The sequence below is a fragment of the Leucoraja erinacea genome, chromosome 16 (assembly GCF_028641065.1).
Source record: "Leucoraja erinacea ecotype New England chromosome 16, Leri_hhj_1, whole genome shotgun sequence".
Lineage (NCBI taxonomy): Eukaryota > Metazoa > Chordata > Chondrichthyes > Rajiformes > Rajidae > Leucoraja > Leucoraja erinaceus.
Window position 1 is genome coordinate 45,649,495 of NC_073392.1, and position 21,837 is coordinate 45,671,331.

The window sequence follows — 21,837 nt, forward strand, 5'->3', positions numbered from 1 at the left end:
TGCTACCATTCTCTGCCTCCTGCCTCACACACTGACTGCTAGCTTTCCAAATTTGAGTCCCTCCCCCCAACCATACTAGTTTAAAGTCCCCCCAGTGACCTTTGCAAATCTCCCCGCCAGGATATTGGTCCCCCTCGAGTTCAAGTGCAACCCGTCGTTTCTGTACAGGTCACACCTTCCCCAAAAGAGGTCCCAATGATCCAGAAACTTGAATCCATACCCACTGCACCAGTCCCTCATCTACTCATTTATCCTCCACCTCGCTCCATTTCTACTCTCACTGTCGCGTGGCACAGGCAGTAATCCTGAGATTGTTACCTTTCCAGTCCTTCTCCTTAACTCTCTACCTAACTCCCTAAATTCTTCTTTCAGGACCTCTTCTCTTTTTTTACCTATGTCATTGGTACCTATATGCACCACAACCTCAGGCTCCTCTCCCTCCCATTTCAGGATTTCTTGGACCCGTTCAGACACATCCTTGACCCTGGCACCAGGGAGGCAAACTACCATCCGGGCCTCCTGTCTACGTCCACAGAATCGCCTATCCGACCCCCTGACTATAGAGTCCCCTATTACAATTGCCCTCCTCTTCTTTTCTAGTCTCGTCTAGTATGACAATAAAACACTCTTGACTCTTTTGACTCTTGACTCCTGAAAGGAAGGGTCCCAACGCCTCGCCTGTCCATTTCAATACCCAGATGTTGCCTGATTCACCGAGTTCCTCCAGCACTTTTTGTTTTGCTCAAGGAACCAGCATCTGCAGTTCCGTGTGCCTCCAATTGCTAAGATTTTCGCACCGATAGTTTGCGAATTAAGTACTGAAACCCTTAGCTAACCCACGCCTTCCAGTAAAACAAGGGATTTTTTCACATTCTATCTATTATATTATATATTAAGACTGTGTGGCTGCCGCCTGCCGCCTGCCGCCTGGCGTCCGGCTGCCTTTCTGCCTTTTGATTCATTTCCATCGTGTGATGTCACAATACCCAATGCTCAAAGACATTGTTGCCATAGAGGGAGTACAGAGAAGGTTCACCAGACTGATTCCTGGGATGTCAGGACTTTCATATGAAGAAAGATTGGATAGACTCGGCTTGTACTCGCTAGATTTTAGAAGATTGAGGGCGGATCTTATAGAAATGTACAAAATTCTTAAGGGGTTGGACAGGCTAGATGCAGGAAGATTATTCCTGATGTTGGGGAAGTCCAGAACAAGGGGTCACAGTTTAAGGATAAGGGGGAAATCCTTTAGGACAGAGATGAGAAATACATTTCTCACACAGAGAGTGGTGAATCTCTGGAATTCTCTGCCACAGAAGGTAGTTGAGGCCAGTTCATTGGCTATATTTAAGAGGGAGTTAGATATGGCCCTTGTGGCTAAAGGGATCAGGGGGTATGGAGAGAAGGCAGGTATAGGATACTGAGTTGGATGATCAGCCACGATCATATTGAATGGTGATGCAGGCTTGAAGGACCGAATGGCCTACTCCTGCACCTAATTTCTATGGTTCTATGTTTCCCTCTCCTCACCCCTCTCCCTCTCCCACCCATCCCTCTCTCCCCCCCCCCCCTCCCTCTCTCTCCCCCCCACCCCCTTCCCTCTCTCCACCCGCCCCCCTTCCTCCTACCCCTCTGTCCAACTTCCATCACTCCCCCTACCCCTCTCCTCCTCCCTCCCCACTCTTTCCACCTTCCCCCTCCACTCTCCCTCCCCACTATTTCCTCTCTCTCCCCCACCCCCTCCCTCCTCTCCCCCTCCCTCCCTCCTCCCCATCCTCCCCCTCCTCCACATCTCTCTCCCCCATCCCCCTCTCTCACCCCCCTACCCCACTCTCCTTTCCCTCCCAAATCTGTCTCGTTTCCTCCTCCTCCTCCTCTCCCCTCTCCCACCCCTCTTCTCACCCCCCCCTTCCCCCCCACCTGTGTGTTTTGGGGGGTGGTTAATGTGTGTTTGATGCCGCAGCCCCCCTCCCCCCCCCCCCCCCCCCGCAAACGCTGTTGGGGAAACAGACCCAACGGGTCTGCACTTGGTCTAGTTATATATTAAAACTCTGTGGCAGCCGCCATCCGTCCGTCCGGCTGCCTTTCTGCCTTTTGATTCATTTCCATCGTGTGATGTCACAATGCCCAATGCTCGCAGATGTCCAATCGGGATGGATCATTTACATATGCCTTTGCACCAGCCCCAGCCCATGATGAAAGTTCCATCGTGTGATGTCACGATGCACGATGCCCAAAGACATTCTTGCCATAGAGGGAGTACAGAGAAGGTTAACCAGACTGATTCCTGGGATGTCAGGACTTTCATATGAAGAAAGACTGGATTGACTCGGTTTGTACTAGCTAGAATTTAGAAGATTGAGGGGTAATCTTCACTCTCTACCCCACCCCCTTCCCTCTTTCCCCACTCCCTTCTCCTACCCCTCCCTTCCCACTCTTTCACTTCTCTCCCCCTTCCCCCTCCACTCTCCCTTCCCACTCTTTCCCCTCTCTCCCCCCCCCCCCCCTCCCCCCCCCTCCTCCCCTCCCTCCCCCCCCCCCCCCTCCCCCACATCTCTCTCCCCATCCCCCCTCTCTCCACCCCTACCTCGCTCTCCTTTCCCTCCCAAATCTGCCCCGTTTCCCTCCTCCTCCTCTCCCCTCCGTCCCCTCTTCTCACCCCCCCCCCCCCCCCACCTGTGTGTTTGGGGGGTGGTTAATGTGAGAGTGATGCCGCAGCCCCCCCCCCCCCCCCCCCCCCAAACGCCCGTTGGGGCATCACTTGGTCTAGTATATTGGTCTAGTATACCTTAAAACCGCCGAAGGTTTACTTTCAGGAATCCTGCCGGGTGCTTGGAAGAGTTAAGTTAATTATTTTTTTTAAAAAATGTCGAAGCAGAAACTGGCTGAATAAACTCACTGGAAACCCAGGCAAGTCCGCAATGACATGAGCCCAAGATTTTCTTTTCATCCCGTTCTCAAAACCCTTATGAACAGAGGAAAGATTTGGACGGGTACCACGGTGGAGAGGGTGGCTGTCGCTTTAAGAAAATGCTGGCGACTCAAACCTCTTGAAAAAAATGATCTAGCTTCTATGAGTTTTTTTTAAAGGATTTGTATTCACTGCCCGGTCATAGATTTGTCCCCCCCCCCCCCCCCCCCCCCCCCCCCCCCCCCCCCACACACACACACACGCACACACACACTCTCGCACACAAACATGCATACATGCACCTCCCACGCAACTCGATAGATAGCCTTCCTTTATATATTTGCATTCTCTGACACACCTTCAACTGGCGCAGAGTGGTCGAGGGACAGTGAGGGTGACGCAGGGAGGGTTTAAGTAAAGTTGAGAGGAACCCGAACCATACAAAAGAAGCAAGTACACAGAGCATCGCACCATCTGCAGGGACCTTTCTGACCCACTGCTACCACAGGGCTCTGTCAGTCCGCTGTCAGGATGAGCTGGGTGAGCGCACTCTTGCTCCTCACGGTCATCGGGGAAGTTTGGACCTGTCTCCAATACGGCGACAAGAAACGGCAGAGTGACCTGTGCCGACTCGAACTGACCAAGGCAATCGTCTATGCCAAGGTGGTGGCCATCTACAAGAATCCCCGCAGGGGACCCTACAACGATGCCCCCACCATGGAAGTTCCTTCGAAAGAAACGTATTGTGCGGAGCTGGAACCGCTGTGTGATGTGTTTATGATCCCGTGGTTCCAGTGGTGGATGCCCAGGGACAGGTTTAACCTGACTGGACTGGGCGACTTCGACTGTCAATCTTACACCGTCATGGAAAACAACACCTATTTTTTCTCGATCAGGTAGGACGGCGGGGGCAGTGGGTGAATGAATAGTGGAGAGAGGGTCATGTATGGACGCTGGGTGAGATGGCAGGGCTGCCAACATTGGGTGAGAGTTGGGAGTGAGAAATTGTGAGACCAAGCCCGAGAGAGAGCAGCGACCGAGGGGGGAGGGGGCGGGGGGTTACAAAGCTTTTGCATTTTACAGCTTGAAATTGTGCAATTTGGTGCAAAATGTAGCGAATCTTTTAACTTACACTTGACGCAATATTTATGCTTTTGATTGGATTAGCTATGAATAAGGTTAGGCTAAATTACATTCCTAATCAGGGTTCTTGCTTAACCTTTTCCCCTGTTGCCATCCGGGCAACCTTGGCAGCTTTTTAGGTTGCCAAATGACAGTTTAGGTGGTCATTTAAGACGGCTTTCATGACACGTGCGATAAAGTGCTCGGACGAAGTGCGCAGTTACCAGTGGGATTATGCTCAATGAAGCATTCACATATTATTTCTGCTTCAAATAAAGTCACAAACTAAACATATTCACCAATCAAGACATGAGATATACCACAATGACATGCAGCAAAATTATAATACAGTATCTCATCTCTTTTTACACATTGCAATCAATGCAATTTTTATTATTTCTTTCCACTTCCAAACAAAAATGTGGTTGTAATATTCAGCGTATGATCAACATGTCAATAAGTTCTGGAGCATGATAACATATATGCTTAACCATGCACATTACAGATTGATGTAAGCATGTTTTCTGTGAAGGACTGAAAATTCCCATGACATGGCCATTGAATATTGAATATTGAATATTTATTACATGTCATTTGAACCTCAATGAGGCTCAAGCAAAACTTAGTTTCCACATCCATACAAACAGAGACAATTTCCTACAAGACACACACACAATTCAATTTACACAAAGTCTGAAGAAGGGTTTCGGCCCGAAACGTTGCCTATTTCCTTCGCTCCATAGATGCTGCTGCACCCGCTGAGTTTCTCCAGCTTTTTTGTGTAACCTTCAATTTACACAAACATCCATCACAATGAATCTCATCCTCACTGTGATGGAAGGCAAAGTCTTTCTCTTCCCTGCACCATTTTTCTCCTGATGTTGAAGCCCCAGGCGGGCGATGGTAAGTTCCACAGCCATTTTAGGCCACGCCGGGCGATGTACGGCCCTGCTCCAGGCCCAAAAGTCACAGGTTGGAGCCCCCAGCGGGCGCTGAAATGTCCCGTGGCCATTGAAGCCGCGCTGGGTGATGTACGGCCTTGCCCCGGGTTGTTCCAACCCCGCAGTCGGGCTGGAGAAGTCGCGTTGCGGGAGCTCCGGAAAGCTGTCTCTCACTCGGACCCGCGAGCAACCGATGTCCCAGTCCACCAGACCTGCGGCTGCAGCTGGAGCTTCCGAGCTCTGGGGTCAGGTTGCAGCAGCGAGCCACCACCACCCCCCATGCTCCGAGGCCGGCCAGCCCCACAATGGTAAGTCCACAGCTCCGCAGGCTCCAGGACTGGAGCCCCCAGGTCGTTCCGGCTGGAGGCCGCTCCATGGTGCGGGGCCCCAACGACAACGGAGACCCGACAGGGAAAAGGTCGAGTCTCCAATGCAGGGAAGAGATTTTTAAAAGTCCCCCCCCCCCACATATACACAGTAAAAAACACTATTAAAAAACACGAACAACTACATTTAACTAGACAAAAAAAAAAAAAAAGACAGACAGTGGCCGCCACTACCAATAGCATGGGGTCGTTATTGTTATTGGTACAGAAACACTCTCGCTTCCCACATAATTTATCCACAACAAAATATACAGGCTGCAAGTAATTTTCTAAAGGCATTTTATGATAGTAGCTGTTAAAACTAACTATACCCATCTGACAGGTTAAACATTACGCTAACTAACAAGAGGTGGCCAAAGGACATAAATGCAGCAAATGTTCTTTTGGTAATATATTTGAAGGTGTCAAGACGCCACATTACTGGACATTCAGATTAGATGTATATGTTGTGAACAGCAATGAAGATACCCAGTTTGTAAGCAACAAATTAAAAAAAAATTGTTGATAACCGCTTTTTACATCATTCCCACTTCAGAATTAACATTAAAATTTCAACTGAAATATCTCCTGACCAAATTTGTGATGTATAGAAACATAGAAACATAGAAAATAGATGCAGGAGGAGGCCTTTCGGCCATTCGAGCCAGCATCGCCATTCATTGTTATCATGGCTCATCATCCCCTGTCAATAACTCGTGCCCGCCTTCTCCCCCTTGACTCCACTAGACCCTAGAGCTCTATCTAACTCTCCCTTAAATCCATCCAGTGACTTGGCCTCCACTGCCCTCTGTGGCAGGGAATTCCATAAATTCACAACTTTCTGCGTGAACATTTTTTTTCTCACCTCAGTCTTAAATGACCCCTTTATTCTAAGACTGTGGCGCCTGGTTCTGGACTCGCCCAACATTGGGAAAGATTTTCCTGCATCTAGCTTGTCCAGTCCTTTTATAATTTGATATGTTTCTATAAGATGCCCCCTCATCCTTCTAAACTCCAGTGAATACAAGCCTAGTCTTTCAATCTTTCCTCAAATGATGGTCCCGCCATCCCAGGGATCAATCTCGTGAACCGACGCTACACTGACTCAATCACCAGGATGTCCTTCCTCAAATTAGGAGACCAAAACTGTACACAATACTACAGATGTGGTCTCACCAGAGCCCTATACAACTGCAGAAGAACCTCTTTACTCCTATACTGAAATCTTCTTGTTATGAAGGCCAACATTCCATTAGCTTTCTTCACTGCCTGCTGTACCTGCACGCCAACTTTCAGTGACCGGTGTACAAGGACACACAGGTCTCGCTGTACCTCCCCCTTACCTAACCATTGAGATAATAATCTGCCCCCTTGTTTTTGCCGCCAAGGTGGATAACCTCACATTTATCTATATTATACTGCAAATGCCACACATCTGCCCACTCACTCAACCTGTCCAGGTCACCCTGCAACCTCCTAACATCCTCTTCACAGTTCATACTGCCACCCAGCTTAGTGTCATCCGCAAACTTGTTAGTGGTGCTCCTAATTCCCTCTTCCAAATCAATAATATATATGGTAAACAGTTGTGGCCCCAACACCGAGCCTTGCGGCACTCCACTCACCACTGCCTGCCATTCTGAAAATGACCCGTTCACTCCTACTCTTTGCCAACCAATTTTTTATCCATGTCAACACCCTACCCCCAATACCATGTGCTCTCATTTTAGTCACCATTCTCCAGTGCGGGACCTTATCAAAGGCTTTCTGAAAGTCTAGATACACTACATCCACTGGCACCCCTTCATCCATTTTACTTGTCACATCCTCAAAAAATTCCAGAAGATTAGTCAAGCATGATTTCCCCTTCATAAATCCATGTTGACGGACTAATCCTTTTACTGCTATCCAAATGCCTCATTATTACATCTTTAATAATTGACTCCAGCATCTTTCCCACCACCGAAGTCAGGCTAACTAGTCTGTAATTCCCCGTTTTCTCTCTCGCTCCTTTCTTGAAAAGTGGGATAACATTAGCTATCCTCCAATCCACAGGAACTGATCCTGAATCTATTGAACATTGGAAAATTATCACCAATGCGTCCACTATTTCCAGAGCCACCTCCCTGAGGACTCTGGGATGCAGTATATGACTGACAGTAGAAGTAAAACCTGGATAAATCCAACATATATTTGTGAATTATTTAAGAAGGAACTGCAGATGTTGGAAAATCGAAGGTAGACAAGCATGCTGGAAAAACTCAGCAGGTGCAGCAGCATCTATGGAGCGAAAGAAATAGGCTCATTAAATAACTACAGTACTGATACTCCATATTAAGAGCATTGATTTGCCGGGTAAATGAATTCTGTAATAACATGTCAACGGTAGCAGTGACAATCGAACACTGCGGTTTTAATGTTTCACGTGTTCGCAATTTAATGAATCCATCTTTATGGATTAAAACAATTAATATCATTGGGAATTAAAACGCATTTGATTGCATTCCGTTATCAAACATAGTCAACGTTCGCTCTGAGGATATTTCCTGCACAATAGGGTCGGGGGGGGGGGGGGGGGGGGGGGGGGGGGGTGAATCAGTGCAGGATGGGTAGATGGCGGTGGGGGGGGTTAAAGCTATCGATGCGGAATGGATGGATTGAGGCAGGGGAATTAGTGTGTGTTGGTTGGAGTAGGTAAGGTTTTGAGGGGAGAGAACGGGGGGTGACAATGGGGTTGTGTGGGGGGGGATCTGTGCAGGATGGACGGGGGGAGCAGTGCAGGATGAAGGGATGGTGCAGTGCAGGATGGATTGGAAGGGGGGTCAGTACAGGATGAATTGGGGGACCAGTGTAGGATTGATGGGGAGTGGCAGGAGAATCAATGCGAGGTGGATAGGGAGATCAGTGCAGGATGAATAGATTGAGGGGGGGGGGAGTAGATGAGGAGTGCCAGTCTACTGCAAATGGTGGTTTGGGTAGTTTGGGTGCTTTGGCTTGAAGTTAAAAGGCACTACTGCAAATGGTGGTTTGGGTGCTTGGGTCCTGTTTGCATTGTATATTGATTTTATATAAAACGCTACCACTTACGGCTGTGGTTTTTGGCCATCTTACTCAGTCCCCCTCTGCTCAGCAGGTGCAGAGGATTCTTCCCATCAATGAAAAATAAAAGTGTTATTAATGTTTAAAAAATGTTGAGAATCTCTCTCCTGTCAATCACGCCATGAAGGCCACACCTTTTCCGGGGGAAGGGGGAGGGGTTATAAAACCCAGAAGTGGGCTCAGTCTCTGCATGATGGGGAGGGAGAGGTCATGACTGTCTGAGCTGTGAATCAACTGAACACACTGAATTCTACTGAACTGTGAGCTTGGTGTTTTGTGTGGTTTTATGGTGGTTTTATGGTGGTTTCACCCTTCATGAAATGGTATGAAGCTGCATTTGAATTTTGTGACCTTGCACCCTGCTTGAAGTGGAATGAAACTGCACAAATTTGGTGGCCTTACACCCTGTTTTGTGGTTGAAAACTGCACGAATTTGGTGGACGTGGATCCAGCTAAAAGTGGTATTAAACTGCACTTGAATTCAGTGGCCTTGCACCCTGCTTGAAGTGGTAGGAACTGCACTTGAATTTGGTGGCCTTGCACCCTGCTTGAAATGGAATTTCAAGGAATAGTCATGAGTCAACTGCCAGCCCACCAACCGTGAGTGAGCTGCCAGCACATCAGGCTTGAGAGACTGAGCTGCCACCCCAAGAACCCATACCAGCGCACCAGAAAGCCCCCCCACTGGCCACCAATATTGGAATTGGTGGAGAGGTGGAATATTGCGTCGGGGGACCAGCCCTCCTGTGTGAACATGGGACCCAACGGGTCCCACTTAGTCTAGTGTGATTATAAATATCCTTTGTATCCTTTGGTAAATTGACTGCTGTTGTCAGAAAGTAGTTGATATGGAGCCTCGTGGACAGAGAAATGGCGTGCCAGCTTCTGGACTACCGCTGTGGAGGTGGGGTTATGGAGTAGATCAATTTCAAACCATCCGGAGTACGAGTCGACTAGGACCAGATACGGTTTGCGATGTCAACCAAAAATGTAAGTTGCCACAGTGGACCATGAGAGGTCAGAAACTGGGTGTGAGCTGCTTTGATTGGTGTGGTACCAAACTGTTGCACACCACACAGGACTCTGCCTTCTCATGAATATAATGAGTTATTCCAGCCCAGAAAAAAACATGTTTTTTGCTATGTGGGCCCTATGATGGCATCAAAGTATTTGCTGCGTTGTGAGGCAGGATTTACAGCTTTGCGACCCTTTACAGTAATACCATCTTGTAGTACTAGTTCATCACGAACGGGGAAGAAGGGTTGAATTGGGTGGTAGTTTGTATTGCTTATCCAGCCACCCTTGATGTATGACAGAGGAGAGCAATCAGAGGGTATCATCAGCAGCGGTCTGGGCTGCCAGGTCTTCCAAACCGGACGTAGAAACGTAGGAGACCATCATTACTTCTTTTTCTTGCGTATGGCGTGCACAGCCTAAAGCTGTAGGACAACTTGTCCTATTTGATCTTATTTGATTGAATGCATTCGTCGAAACAAGACGGATCACGTGAAGGTTGTAATCTCCCACCCCACCTTCATGACAAGAAGCTGGGTGGGGATGAAGATCTGGTCTGGACTACATTTGGATGGTGCAGCATGCATAATATGTGTGGTGATAGATATAGTAAAGGTAGACTAATATGGTCAATTTACAAATACCGTCATGAAAAACAACACCTATTATTTCTTCCTGTAAGGACTCCATCCCCTACTCCCAATTCCTCCGTCTTTGACGCATCTGCTCCCAGGATGAGGTGTTCCACACCAGGGCATCGGAGATGCTACACTTGTTATTTTACCTCCCCCCTCGACTCCATTCAAGGACTGAAGCAGTCGTTCCAGTTGCGACAGAGGTTCACCTGCATCTTCTCCAACCTCATCTATTGCATCCGCTGCTCTAGATGTCAGCTGATCTACATCAGTGAGACCAAGCGGAGGCTTGGCGATCGTTTCGCCGAACACCTCCGCTCAGTCCGCATTAACCAACCTGATCTCCCTGTGGCTCAGCACTTCAACTCCCCATCCCATTCCAAATCCTACCTTTCTGTCCTGGGCCTCCTCCATGGCCAGAGTGTGGACCACTGGAAATTGGAGGAGCAGCATGTCTTTTGGAGAGTGGGAGGAAACCAAAGATCTCAGAGAAAATCCAAGTGCACCACGGGGTGAACGTACAAACTCCGTACAGACAGCACCTGTAGTCGGGATCGAATCCGGGTGTCCGGAGCTGCAAGGCACTGTACAATAAAAACATGCACTGGCAAGTGAGAATGAAAAGGCTGCAATGATAGAATGTGAAGAGTCTGACATGGTGCCATTAGCTGGGACTTTTAAAATGTTCAGACTTTTAAAAGTCTGAAATGCATTGTTATGTGAAGAATTGGAATTAAAACAAAACACTGTAATTATGTGAAAACATCAGCGTTTGTTAATCATACAAAGGAGAGAACAATATGGGTGGCACAATGGTGCAACGGTAGAGTTGCTGCCATACAGTGCCAGAGACCCGGGTTCGATCTTGACTACAGCTGCTGTCTGTACGGAGCTTGTACATTCACCCCATGACCTATTAATTGGCTTGGTATAGTGTAAATTATCCCTAGTGTGTTTAGGATAGCGTTAATGTGTGGGGACCACTGGTCGGTGTGGACTCGGTGGGCCGGATAGCCTGTTTCCATGCTTTATTTCTAAACTAAACTAAACATTGACAAAATAAGTGAAGATGGTTGACTCCAGCAGACTTTCATGAGCCATGTTAGTGGCAAGATTTCGGAGTTTGCTAATGTATGCCAATGGCATTTTGCATCTAATTCCCTGGTTTTCATTTTATACTGAATGTTTTTGCGGTTCTTAAATCTTATTTTGATGACAGACTTCAAAGTTCTTTTGCAAGGTCTAGTAAACCAAATTAAATGATTAAGAACTGAATGCTCATAAAAAGATAACTTGACATGTGTTAAAGGAAAAAATATAGGAATATATTATTCAGGGGATTTTACCAACATCCGATTTTAACAAACTTTCTCCCTAACACATATACTCGAGTATCAACATGGTTGTATTACTTTTGTTTATAATAATTGTAAAAGCACATACTGAGTTTCACTGAAGTCTATCAACTTATTTCCAAAAATTTAAACAATTTTAAGCACCACGCTAGAAAGAAAATTCAAGATAAAAATATCAAGGCCGACATGTTGCCAGATTGATAATTGAAAGTTACAGCATGGAAACAGGCCCTTCAGCCCAATGAGTCCAGGCCCATCAATCACATGGTTCCATCTTGTCCCATTTCTGCATCCCCTCCCTGCACACTAGGAGCAATTTACAGAGGCCAAATTAATCTACTAACCCACAAGTTTTTGGGATGTGGGAGGAAACCAAAACATCCAGAGTTAACCCACACATCATAGGGAGAACGTGCAAAATCCACACAGACTTCACCTGAGGTTAATATCAACCCTGGGTCCATGTGGCAGCAACTCTACCTGTTTTGTACAAGGGAAAGAAAACAGTTGGATACACTACACTCTCAACAGTTTAAAGTCAGTTTTCCACAGCTGATCTTGCTGTTGTAAACCACTGCCATTCAGAATAGTTTAGTTTAGTTTAGAGACAAAGTGCAGAAATAGGCCCGTCAGCCCACCAAGTCTGTGCCCACCAGCAGCCTCGCAATTAACACCATCCTACACACACTAGGGACAATTTACATTTATACCAAGCAAATTAACCTACAAACCTGTACATCTTTTGAGTGTGGGAAGAAACTGAAGATCTTGGAGAAAACCTACACGGTCACGGGGAGAACGTACAAACTCCATACAGACAGGACCCGTAGTCGGAATTGAACCCACGTCTCTGGCATTGAAAGAGCTGTAAGGCAGCAACTCTTCTCACCGTTCCATCCCTAAATACTACCATTCATATCTACAAAAGCACCAACCTAAATAGGCCTGCAAATAATTTTCCAAATATTGAGATCGTAGTCCTGAGCTGTATATTCGGTTGAAAATATATATTTTCTGATTACTCTTTGATCAACATCATTCCTCAGGCTCAAAGCTGCCACGCATTCAAAGTGCACTGGTTAACTCATACAAAAGCACAATCTACATTTTGATGTTTCAATAATGAGAAAGAAAATACTATCATATTATAAAATGGAAGTCAATTTGAAAAAATAGATTTCTTGGTATTAATGCCATTTCTCAACAGATCTGGCCAACTGTTACTTTGTTTGTTAAGATATCATCAATCCTGTAATCAGTCCATTGGATAAAGCAGATTAATACCATAAATCATGTAATGGGACCACCTAGGAAACAGTGCTATATCAATACCATAAATCACACAGCCAAACTGACAGATAACATCCAAGACACATAGCAGCTTTTAATTTCATTGTACATGTATAGTGACAATAAATGGCATATCATATCATATCATATCATATCAATCAACTTAACCTCGTACTTCACTTATTTAAACTCTTCGGTCGATTTTGGGCACAGGTCATTCTGCCCTGGCCTGGTTTTAGCATGTTTGATATCTCAAAGGCCAGACACAACGAGACAGCAGATTTGTTTTTTACCCCCTAAAAGGCATCGGGTACATTCTTACAACAATCAACCTGCTTTGGAATTACTGTTATTTCATTTCAGAATTTAAAATTCTCCAACAAATTAGGATGACTTTTACTGTTAATATCATAATAATACAAGTATTTTATTGAGATCAGCACTGAGGTGAAGCGATCATCTCACGTTCCTTTATAAACCTGACAAGGATTCTTGTTTCAACCCCACAGGTTATTTCTTCCTCGTCCTTCTTGCAAGGATTGCCTGGGAAGATTCCTCATCCACAAGCAACAGTCTCCTTTCCTTCCACTTACATTCCATTAAAAAAAAAAGATTTGTCAGTTTACGCAATTCAGTTCAGTTACATGATATCCCAGGACATCGTGGCTTTTAGGAAACTCCCTTGAAAAATCTTAATTCCAGCATTTTATAACAAAAATAATTGGTCCTTTCTCCTCACAGATGCCGTTCGATCTATTGTGTTCCTCCAGCAGACTGTTTGTTGAGGAAGGAACTGCAGATGCTGGTTCACACTGAAGATAGACACAAAATGCTGGAGTAACTCAGCGGGCAGGAAGCATCTCTGGAGAGATCTCTGCTGAGTTGCTCCTGCATTTTGTGTCTTTCTAGATTGTTGATCCTTTGATTCGGGATCCTTTGATTCGGGAGTTGGGATCACGGAGACATGGCTCCAGGGTGACCAAGGCTGGGAGCTGAACATCCAGGGATATTCAATATTCAGGAGGGATAGACAGAAAGGAAAAGGAGGTGGAGGTAGCGTTACTGTTTAGAGAGGGGATTAATGCAATGGAAAGGAAGGACATTAGTTGGGAGGATGTGGAATCGGTATGGGTAGAGCTGCAAAACACTAAGGGGCAGAAAACGCTGGTGGGTGTTGTGTACAGGCCACCTAACAGTAGTAGTGAAGTTGGAGATGGTATCAAACAGGAAATTAGAAATGCAAAGGCAAAACGGTTATAATGGGTGACTTCAATCTACATATAGATTGGGTGAATCAAATTGGCAGGGGTGCTGAGGAAGAGGATTTCTTGGAATGTATGCGGGATAGTTATCTAAATCAACATGTAGAGGAACCAACGAGAGAGCAGGCTATTTTAGACTGGGTATTGAGTAATGAGGAAGGGTTAGTTAGCAATCTTGTTGTACGTGCCCCCTTGGGCAAGAGTGACCATAATATGGTTGAGTTCTTCATTAGGATGGAGAGTGACATTGTTAATTCAGAAACAATGGTTCTGAACTTAAAGAAAGGTAACTTTGAGGGTATGAGACGTGAATTGGCCAAGATTGACTGGCAATTAATTCTAAAAGGGTTGACGGTGGATATGCAATGGAAGACATTTAAAGACTGCATGGATGAACTACAAAAATTGTTCATCCCAGTTTGGCAAAAGAATAAATCAGGGAAGGTAGTACATCCATGGATAACAAGGGAAATCAGGGATAGTATCAAAGCGAAGGATGATGCGTACAAATTAGCCAGAAAAAAGCAGCATACCGGAGGACTGGGAGAAATTCAAAGACCAGCAGAGGAGGACAAAGGGCTTAATTAGGAAAGGAAAAATAGATTATGAAAGAAAATTGGCAGGGAACATAAAAACTGACTGCAAAAGTATTTATAGATATGTGAAAAGAAAGAGATTAGTTAAAACAAATGTGGGTCCCTTGCAGTCAGAAACAGGTGAGTTGATCATGGGGAACAAGGATATGGCGGACCAATTGAATAACTACTTTGGTTCCGTATTCACTAAGGAAGACATAAATAATTTGCCGGAAATAGCAGGGGACCGCGGGTCAAAGGAGTTGGAGGAATTGAGTGAAATCCAGGTTAGCCGGGAAGTGGTGTTAGGTAAATTGAATGGATTAAAGGCCGATAAATCCCCAGGGCCAGATAGGCTGCATCTCAGAGTACTTAAGGAAGTAGCTCCAGAAATAGTGGATGCATTAGTAATAATCTTTCAAAACTCTTTAGATTCTGGAGTAGTTCCTGAAGATTGGCGGGTAGCAAACGTAACCCCACTTTTTAAGAAGGGAGGGAGAGAGAAAATGGGGAATTACAGACCAGTTAGTCTAACATCGGTAGTGGGGAAACTGCTAGAGTCAGTTATTAAAGATGGGATAGCAGCACATTTGGAAAGTGGTGAAATCATTGGACAAAGTCAGCATGGATTTACGAAAGGTAAATCATGTCTGACGAATCTTATAGAATTTTTCGAGGATGTAACTAGTAGCGTGGATCGGGGAGAACCAGTGGATGTGGTGTAACTGGACTTCCAGAAGGCTTTCGACAAGGTCCCACATAAGAGATTAGTATACAAACTTAAAGCACAAGGCATTGGGGGTTCAGTATTGATGTGGATAGAGAACTGGCTGGCAAACAGGAAGCAAAGAGTAGGAGTAAACGGGTCCTTTTCACAATGGCAGGCAGTGACTAGTGGGGCACCCCAAGGCTCAGTACTGGGACCCCAGCTATTTACAATATATATTAATGATCTGGATGAGGGAATTGAAGGCAATATCTCCAAGTTTGTGGATGTCACTAAGCTGGGGGGCAGTGTTAGCTGTGAGGAGGATGCTAGGAGACTGCAGGGTGACTTGGATAGGCTGGGTGAGTGGGCAAATGTTTGGCAGATGCAGTATAATGTGGATAAATGTGAGGTTATCCATTTTGGTGGAAAAAAACAGGAAAGCAGACTATTATCTAAATGGTGGCCGATTGGGAAAGGGGGAGATGCAGCGAGACCTGGGTGTCATGGTACACCAGTCATTGAAGGTAGGCATGCAGGTGCAGCAGGCAGTAAAGAAAGCGAATGGTATGTTAGCTTTCATTGCAAAAGGATTTGAGTATAGGAGCAGAGAGGTTCTACTGCAGTTGTACAGGGTCTTGGTGAGACCACACCTGGAGTATTGCGTACACTTTTGGTCTCCAAATCTGAGGAAGGACATTATTACCATGGAGGGAGTGCAGAGACGGTTCACCAGACTGATTCCTGGGATGTCAGGACTGTCTTATGAAGAAAGACTCGATAGACTTGGTTTATACTCTCTAGAATTTAGAAGATTGAGAGGGGATCTTATAGAAACTTACAAAATTCTTAAGGGGTTGGACAGGCTAGATGCAGGAAGATTGTTCCCGATGTTAGGGAAGTCCAGGACAAGGGGTCACAGCTTAAGGATAAAGGGGAAATCCTTTAAAACCGAGATGAGAAGAACTTTTTTCACACAGAGAGTGGTGAATGTCTGGAACTCTCTGCCACAGAGGGTAGTTGAGGCCAGTTCATTGGCTATATTTAAGGGGGAGTTAGATGTGGCCCTTGTGGCTAAGGGGATCAGGGGGTATGGAGAGAAGGCAGGTACGGGATACTGAGTTGGATGATCAGCCATGATCATATTGAATGGCGGTGCAGGCTCGAAGGGCCGAATGGCCTACTCCTGCACCTAATTTCTATGTGTCTATGATTCATAGTGCTTGGAGGTGTTCAATTCTGTTTTTATGCAGAATGTTATTTTCATTGAGGGCCAGTCTTGCTATTCGATCAAAGTCCTGCAAATGTCAAAGGAAAAGTAGGCTAAATCTGCGAGATTGTAGCCATCAATTTTAATTCAATTGCTGGAATATTACAGTGCTGTAACATGGTGACCTGCCTTGACTAAGGTTATGAAATTTCATTTGCTTTTAGGAGGGATGAAAATCACAACTTGGTGCCAGATGGAATCAATGACCAGGATCCAATTTTCCCTGACACCCCCGAAAACCATAAGATGTTCTTTAGCCACATCCAGTTCTCCAATTGTGTCAGCGGCACCAATCATCAGACGTACTCACCCGAGTGGGAAGCGCAAGAGCATAATCCGGTAGGACATCCTTGATTAATAATCATCTAAACATTCCATAATATTTTGCACCTTCCCATTTGATCACAATAATCACTGTTCTTCTGATGCCCAAAGATCACTCGTTCTCAGCCTTGAATTATCCTCAAGAAACAAACACCCACAGGCCTCAGGGGCAGAGAATTACAACTGTTTACAACAAGCAGGATGAGGCTTATGTGTGTTCTGCATTAGTAAGCCATGTATCCTTAAGGGCCTGTCCCACTTAGGAGACCTCCACAGCAGCCTCTGGTGACTTTTCCCAGCCACCCATGGTCGCTGCAAGGTCGCCATGAGGTCACAGGTCGTTTTGGTCACTCTCCCTAATGGTGGAAAGTGGTTTCCGCGTGGTCGAGGCTTCATCTACATTGCGGCTTTTTTTTCATTAAAACCGGCCGCAACTAAAATAGGTCTTGTTCTGGACTTCCCCAACATCGGGAACAATCTCCCTGCATCTAGCCTGTCCAACCCCTTGAGAATTTTGTAAGTTTCTATAAGATCCCCCCTCAATCTTTTACATTCTAGCGAGTACAAGCCGAGTCTACCCAGTCTTTCTTCATATGAAAGTCCTGACATCCCAGCAATCAGTCTGGTGAACCTTCTCTGTACTCCCTCTATGGCAAGAATGTCTTTCCTCAGATTAGGAGACCAAAACTGTACGCAATACTCCAGGTGTGGTCTCACCAAGACCCTGTACAACTGCAGTAGAACCTTCCTGCTCCTATACTCAAATCCTTTTGCTATGAATGCTAACATACCATTCGCTTTCTTCACTGCCTGCTGCGCCTGCATGCCTACTTTCAATGACTGGTGTACCATGACAACCCAGGTCTCGGTGCATCTCCCCTTTTCCTAATCGGCCACCATTCAGATAATAGTCTACTTTCCTGTTTTTGCCACCAAAGTGGATAACCTCACATTTATCCACATTATACTACATCTGCCATGCGTTTGCCCACTCACCCAGCCAATCCAAGTCACCTTGCAGCCTCCTAGCATCCTCCTCACAGCTAACATTGCCCCCCAGCTTTATGTCATCCGCAAACTTGGAGATGTTGCATTCAATTCCCTCATCCAAATCATTAATATATATTGTAAATAGCTGGGGTCCCAGCACTGAGCCTTGCGATATCCCACTAGTCACTGCCTGCCATTCTGAAAAGGACCCGTTTACTCCAACTCTTTGCTTCCTGTCTGCCAGCCAGTTCTCTATCCACATCAACACTGAACCCCCAATATTGCTGATTGTCCGCTATAACTGAGTAAGCAAACCGACGACTGTAGTTGCTGTTCATTACACAAAAGAGAGTCAGGGCTCTAAGCGGCAAGGGAGGGGATGCAAGCCGAGGGTGGCGTGGGCAGGCATCGGTGAGTCAGTCCCCAATAGCCCCAGCAGTAGTGTTGCTACCTTACAGCATTTGCACCACCGGAGACCTGGGTTTGCTCCCGACTGCGGGTGCTGTCTGTGCGGAGTTTGTACGTTCCCCCCAAGACAGCATGGGTTTTCTCCGAGATCTTTGGTTTCCTCCCACACCTCAAAGACGTACATGTTTATAGGTTAATTGGCTTGGTGTATGTGTAAATTGTCCTTAGTGTATGTAGGACAGTGTTAATGTGCGGGGATCACTGGTCGGTGCAGACTACGTGGGCTGTAGGGCCTGTTTCTGCACTGTATCTCTAAACTAAACTAAACGCATAACCAAAATCCAATATAAAGTGGTCTATTATGTCTGTACCCTGTTTATCACACATTCTATTGTATAAACATTGACTTTACAGCCATTGTAAAATAGAAAGTCAAAGTCAAAGTAATTTTTTTTGTCACAAGCACCCAAAGCTGCAGTGAAATGAATTTTCCTGCAGCGATACACTTAAGAGGAACATACAATACACAATAAGATTGAACACAAACATCCACCACAGCATTCTTCACTGTGGTGGAAGGCAACAATGTTCAGCCAGTCCTCCTCTGTTCATCAGTGGTCGGGGCAATAAACCCTCCATAGTAGCCACTATGGACGGCCCATTGTACAAGCGCTCTCGTTGGGATGATCAAACTCCAATGTTGGGACGGTCAAACACACTCCGCGGTTTGGAGGTCCAGAATCGGCACTTTCCTACTGGAGACCGCGGCTTCAGGATGTTATAGGCCGCAGGCTAGAGGTCAGACTCTTCTCTGGTGATCCCCAGCGAGGGATCTCAGACTCCGGATGGTGAGTCCACGCCCCGCCCGTGGCTAGAAGCTCCGCAGACCACAGTCCCATGATGCCAAAACCACCAGGCCAGCGATCGGACCACTCCGCTCTGGCGACTCCCGGCAAGGCTCTAATCCAAGCTGTTAGGCCACGAGGGAGGCGACATGGAAACAATTGCCTCTCCCTTGACGATGCGACTGAAAGCAGTTACCCCCTTTTCCCCTCCACCACCCCCCACACAACGCACACCAAGAGACACCTGAACTAACATTAGAAACACAAAAAAAACCCCTTAAAAAGTCAAAATAACGAACACGCTACTGGCAGGGCAGCCGACACAGAGCGCCCCCACCGACTAATGTCCCTACCTACCTTCCATCCCCTCTCACCCTCAAATTTGCCGCTCTCTCTTTATACTATAATGCCTTCAATGTCTCCTTTAGTTCCACTGCACAAGCGTGCAGAAGGCCCTTTATGCAGAGGTAGACCGGGTGCAGATGCTCAACGAGAAAGTGAAGTCTCTGGAGAAGACCATCAACCATCTGCGTGAGACGGTGAAGAGAACTAAACGCTCACTCAGGCAGGTGAAGAAAGAGAGCAAGCGGGAAGCAATGCTCATGAAACAGCAGCAGGACAAGTAAAGAGGAAAGTTGAACGCAAAGCAGGACACTGGCAAAACGATCCTGAAACCAGTCAAGAAAACAGTCAACACCAAACTGTAACGTTGCAGACACACGGGTTGTAATGATCTGTAAGTTGGAGTCGAAATGCTTCCATGCATTCCACATGGAAACTACATCAACTTTAACAGCAATCTATTCTCAGTAACATTGTAGTTGTGTGAACTAGAAAAATATAGTTGTAGCTTAGCTTTCACATTTGCGTTATATTTCTCAGCCAATTTATCTCAGTTTATTCCTGTTTATAGCAAGAGTAATTGAGTTTAGATAGAAGCAAGTTGAAACAGGCATGGGACCCAATGCAGAAAACTGGTGGAAACCTCCCTGCAGTGATTGGCAAGTTGGCAAAACGGTGGCAAGATTCCACAGGGAAACAATATTGACGTGGAAAATATAACAAACTGCACCAGGGCAGGAATTCTTGATGTATTGGGAGGAAACATTTATTAGTAAGAGCAGCTTTTACACAGTCCTGTCTACACGTTACTGACTAGTTCAGCATTTAAAGCTAAACTAATTGGTTTATTAAATTTGTTAACTCCGTCATTGATGGGCTCATTTCATTGGAAGTTTTAAATTCATGGATAAAAACAGACTAATGATATTTAAAACACAGAAATTGCAAACTGTGATAGAGTAATAGAGATACAGCACGGAAACATGCCCTTCAGCCCACCGAGTTCATGCCGCCATCAACCACCCAATTACACTAATCTGACATTAATCCCATGTTTTATTCTCATTAATTCCCCTGATTCAAAAGTGAAAAAACTAAGACTAAAATTTTCCAATGATAAAACAATCTGAAAAGCTCATTAAGCAGGTAAAAATTCCTCAGGCATTTAAGCCTTTCATTAATACTGAGTCCATTGCTAATAATACTGTAATTTGGTTTAACTGCATGGAAAGATTTCACGGAGTGCTGGAGTAGCTCAGGGGGTCAGGCAGCATCTCAGGAGAAGATGGATAGGTGACGTTCCAGAACTGAAACATCGCCTGTCCCTGCCGCCTGAGATGTTGCCTGACCCACTGAGCTACTCCAGCACTCTGTCATTTTAGCAAACCAGAATCTGCAGTTCATCGTTTCTTCATTTAAAGATTTTTTTTTTCCAAATATAAATGGTTAATTTGAATCACCATCACCAGCAATCCATTCAATAAAGTTAGTGTTCAGACATCCAGGACCACTTTTCATTAGGAGTTTGCAATGCTTTAAATCACAATTTCTTTTGTTTAGCTGGAATAGACTGTGCTTTTTTTCTGTGGAATGGTTTGTGAATGTTGCTTCATGCCATGATCAAGCTTAATAGGAAGCTGAGGGTAATTTTATTTTACACATAGGGTGGTGGGTATATGGAACAAGCTGCCAGAGGAGGTAGTTGAGGCAAGTACTATAATAACATTTCATAGAAACTTGGATAAGGTACAAGGATAGGAAATGTTTAGAGCGATATAGGCCAAATGCTGGCAGGTGGGACTAGCATAGATGGGGCATTTTGGTCAGCATAGGCAAGTTGGGCCGAAGGGCCTGCATCCATGCTGTATAACTGTATAACGCTACAACTCTTTCTGTTTCACGTCCTGCATACTGCATGCCATTCACGTGAGGAGGTGTGTGGGTGGGCTCAAGTGGAATCATCCAAATGGAATATAAGGTTGTGGGTGCCCACACACTTAAATATTCCTCCAATAGTTGAATCAATTATCGTCTTGTATGTGTGTGTAATATGCAAAACAAGGAATTTCACTGTGACATGTCACATGTGATAATAAAGTATCAATCAATCAATTAATGTCTCTCTGTGTTGATTCATTTGTGCTCTCCTGGTTAATGCCAAGCGACAATACGTCTGACCAATAAACTTGCATCACAAACAAAACCTAGTAAGTTTCTATTCTTCACATGACATGATTGTCATAAGGTCATAAGTAATAGGAGTAGAATTAGGCCATTCGGCCCATCAAGTCTACTCCACCATTCAATCATGGCTGATCTATCTCTACATCCTAACCCCATTCTCCTGCCTTCTGCCCATAGCCCCTCACACCCGTACTAATCA

The 21,837-nt window shown here is 45.6% G+C and overlaps 1 protein-coding gene across 1 annotated transcript; it reads left to right on the forward strand.

The window, feature by feature from the left end:
- The first annotated feature begins 3,258 nt into the window (after positions 1-3,258).
- LOC129704908 (coiled-coil domain-containing protein 3-like) lies at positions 3,259-21,566 on the forward strand. Its single transcript, XM_055648319.1, has 3 exons — positions 3,259-3,807; positions 16,710-16,884; positions 19,541-21,566. Exons 1-3 carry the CDS (start codon positions 3,443-3,445, stop codon positions 19,736-19,738), a joined length of 738 nt encoding a protein of 245 aa, XP_055504294.1. The 5' UTR covers positions 3,259-3,442; the 3' UTR covers positions 19,739-21,566.
- Positions 21,567-21,837: the final 271 nt, after the last annotated feature.

Bases quoted from the DNA above. Each gene is read 5' to 3' on its own strand.
- LOC129704908 (XM_055648319.1), top strand. From the start codon at position 3,443: ATGAGCTGGGTGAGCGCACTCTTGCTCCTCACGGTCATCGGGGAAGTT. The intron at 3,808-16,709 runs GTAGGACGGCGG...ATTTGCTTTTAG, and splicing joins ACCTATTTTTTCTCGATCAG to GAGGGATGAAAATCACAACT. The intron at 16,885-19,540 runs GTAGGACATCCT...TGTCTCCTTTAG, and splicing joins AAGCGCAAGAGCATAATCCG to TTCCACTGCACAAGCGTGCA.